The sequence below is a fragment of the Contarinia nasturtii genome, unplaced genomic scaffold (genome assembly GCF_009176525.2).
Source record: "Contarinia nasturtii isolate CC-2019 unplaced genomic scaffold, AAFC_CNas_1.1 Cnas_scaffold_4231, whole genome shotgun sequence".
Taxonomy (NCBI): Eukaryota; Metazoa; Arthropoda; class Insecta; order Diptera; family Cecidomyiidae; genus Contarinia; species Contarinia nasturtii.
In genome coordinates this window covers 1-3117 of record NW_022201526.1, presented here as the reverse complement: position 1 = coordinate 3117, position 3117 = coordinate 1, and the positions used below count along the sequence as shown (strand labels likewise).

General features: G+C 31.9%; 1 protein-coding gene across 1 annotated transcript; it reads left to right on the top strand.

Moving 5' to 3' along the window:
* The first annotated feature begins 1339 nt into the window (after positions 1-1339).
* Positions 1340-2393, top strand: LOC116350520. Its single transcript, XM_031782326.1, has 2 exons — positions 1340-1472; positions 1540-2393. The coding sequence occupies exons 1-2, from the start codon at positions 1422-1424 to the stop codon at positions 2362-2364; spliced, it is 876 nt and encodes a 291-aa protein (XP_031638186.1). The 5' UTR covers positions 1340-1421; the 3' UTR covers positions 2365-2393.
* The last annotated feature ends 724 nt before the right edge of the window (positions 2394-3117 follow it).

Sequence of the window (3117 nt, the reverse complement as noted above, 5' to 3'; positions counted from 1 at the left end):
TAAAAAATAATAAATTAAAGACATTCACAAAAGAGACTGCCAAAGATATTTTAAGAAGTATTCTAAAATAATTGGATTAAATGATGTGTAAAAAAATTGTTATTGTTTTTAATATTCAATAAAAAATGTATGGCTGTAAATGAATGATCGGCGCCTATACTATGCATTTTTCAAAAACTTATTCGGTTTGTCATAGACAGATGAATCGACACTCAGTAATGACAAAATTAATACTTTTTTGATTAGATGATATATCTCCCAGTGAATTAATTTTAAAATATGACTTCGTTCCCTGTTTATTTCAAAAGAAGAAGTAAAACAACTCTATTATTGAAAGTGAGATAAAAACTGGAAGTCAAGAAATGAAAATTGTAGTTTCATTTATTTGTAACTTCAACCTTGACTTCAACTTAACTGAAAATTCGTCACCGAAAATATGGCATGACATATCAAATATTCGGTACAAGCTTTTTGGCAAGATATACTTTTGTAAATACTGTGATCAACTTCTTTATCATTTGATTCAAAACATCTGCTGTGCGTATGTGTTTCATAAGACACAATTAATTCCAAACAGACATAAGCATCACACACCAGCCCGACAATTGTGAAAAGCATAGAAATTGACATATATTCATTGCTTAATTGAGAAAAATGCTATCAATATGAAATTGGCAATATCAAATTCATTTCAACACTTCATTGGTGACAGTAGGGTATCCTCCAATTTGGTGGCTCCAAATAGATCATTAACCAATCAAATCTATGCACATTTCTGAAGCCAATTTTAGGAGTTGTCGGGCTGGTGAAAGGTGTTCAACTTGAAAATACAACGTTTTCCAAGCTATAAATTCAAATTTTATTTTTTATACGTTTATGTGCGTTTACTTTACTGGCTAGCACATTACTCTAAGTAAGTCTTAGTGTCAATAGCAATTAATGAATCACTGAAAAAAAGGTCCCCATGTCCAAAATTGTTGAGGGTTCCTAAAAATACTTTAGAGGGAGGTAATCCGAACCCTAGGAACTCTCGTCATCATCTATGTTACAAGATACTGATATTTTATGATGGGTTCCTCTAATCGAACTAAACCTTCTAACAATTCAAATATTTTTTTCCATGGGGACATAACATAGACTTTTTTTTCGTTTAAAATTCGATTTTTATTTTACTTCCAACTGTTTAACGTCAGTCAATATCATATTCTGATTGACGTGTTATGCATTAATTAGAATTAATGAATTTCCGAGCTACTTCAGAGCAAAAAATATATATTCATAAAATTTATTGAATTTTGGAACTTATTTTTTTTTAACTACATTTCAGTACAAGTGCGTAGATCGTTTTACAAAATTGTGTATATAAAGAGGCTTGTGATCATCAAATTCCTGTATGTGAAATATTATTGTGACGAGAGAAAATGAGGCTGTTTTTATTTTTATCAGTTTTGTCGATTTCAATACTTTTTGAGGTATAATTATTATTGCAAATGAATTTTGAGTAAATATAACTTTTTTCATCTTTCCCAAATTTTAAAGGTGGTCAATGGTGCAGATGAGTTGACATTTTCTTCGTTGGTGGACAAAGTTTGTGCCAAAGCCGATGAAAAAGCGATCAATTTAAAACCGAAGCTGAGTTTTGTGCGAAGCATTTCTATCAACACCGATAAAATACGAACTAGGCTCACGGCACTTGTCACCAAATTTGTGGACGAGAAAAGAATCAATGAAATATTAGATAAAGTACCAGCGAATACAACTGCAATGGATGTAAATAACGCGCAAAGATTTTTACGCACGGAATTTAACAGATTTAAAAAGAAGCAAAGTGAAAAAGTTGATATTATCGATAGAATTTGGAGTGAAGTGACAATCAAACCTCCAAAAAGAGATTGGATGTTTTCCTGTTGGTTTAGGGAATGGCTTCAAGATCCAACTGACGAGATGCATATGAATCGAGTCAAAAACAATACGAAATTTATGTCATCCGAATATGAAAACCTCTTTAAAAAATTCAACAATGAGCTGATCGAAGCAGAGAAAATAAAATCAAACATTGATACATTTATAGGTTTGGCCAAGACATCATTTGATAAACTGTTCAAATCAGCGAAACCAGAAGAAGTTATCAATGATGTAAAACCTCTTATGAACCGAATATACAATAATGAAAGGGAATTAATTAAAAAGCTCGAAGCGATCGAATGCGCTGTGAAAGAATATAATGCACGCCGAATGATTTGGGTAGATTTTTTAGTAGATTTGAGAGCAACGCTCACTTCACCACGTAGATCGGGATTATTTGTTGTGACTTCATTATTGGGCGATCTTTGTAAGGGAAGTAAAAACAAAAAGCTTGAATAAAAATTTCAAATAGTAAAAAAAAAATTTTCATTTAAGTCTTGGTTTGCTAAAAAAGTGGTTGACGTAAGAATACAGTTTTTTTCTTAAAGTCAATGTAATTATTAATTCAGAATGTAATTACATACGTGTACGAATTAATTCAGCAGGCGTGAAAAAATCTTGTATATGTAAAAAGCATTCAGTCAATCAATGTATATTCGCTAGAGTAGTCGCACTGCAGTGTCGATTAAGAATAAAATGAAGCTTATTTTATTTTTGACCACATCGTGGCTGTTCTCAATCGTCTACTGTGGCCGTCCGGTATGATATTTTTAATGTCAAATTCGAATACTTTATCAATGCTTATTTCTTTTTTAAGAATAAATTCTATACTGAAGAAGACTTGGAAGATGGTCTGACGTTCGCGTTAGTGGTTAAGTGTTTTTATGCGAAATTGTCGAAAAAGGGTTTCAAAATGGAACCTAATCGATTGAACTTCTTACTAAAAATTGTGACCAATATCGATGACATTAAAAAACAAGCCGACGCACCATTGAAAACATTTCTAGACAGTGCACAAATTAGCAAGCTTACGAACAAAATACCACAGAGTATGGTAATTGATGGATCAAGCGCACGTACGTATTTGCGTGAAAAAATTGAGTCAATCGACAAAGGTGAAACAATAAATATGGCCATAGAAAACTACGATATATCGGCCAGAATAATGAAATCACCACATCAAACCGACGACATTTTTAGTATTTCATTTAT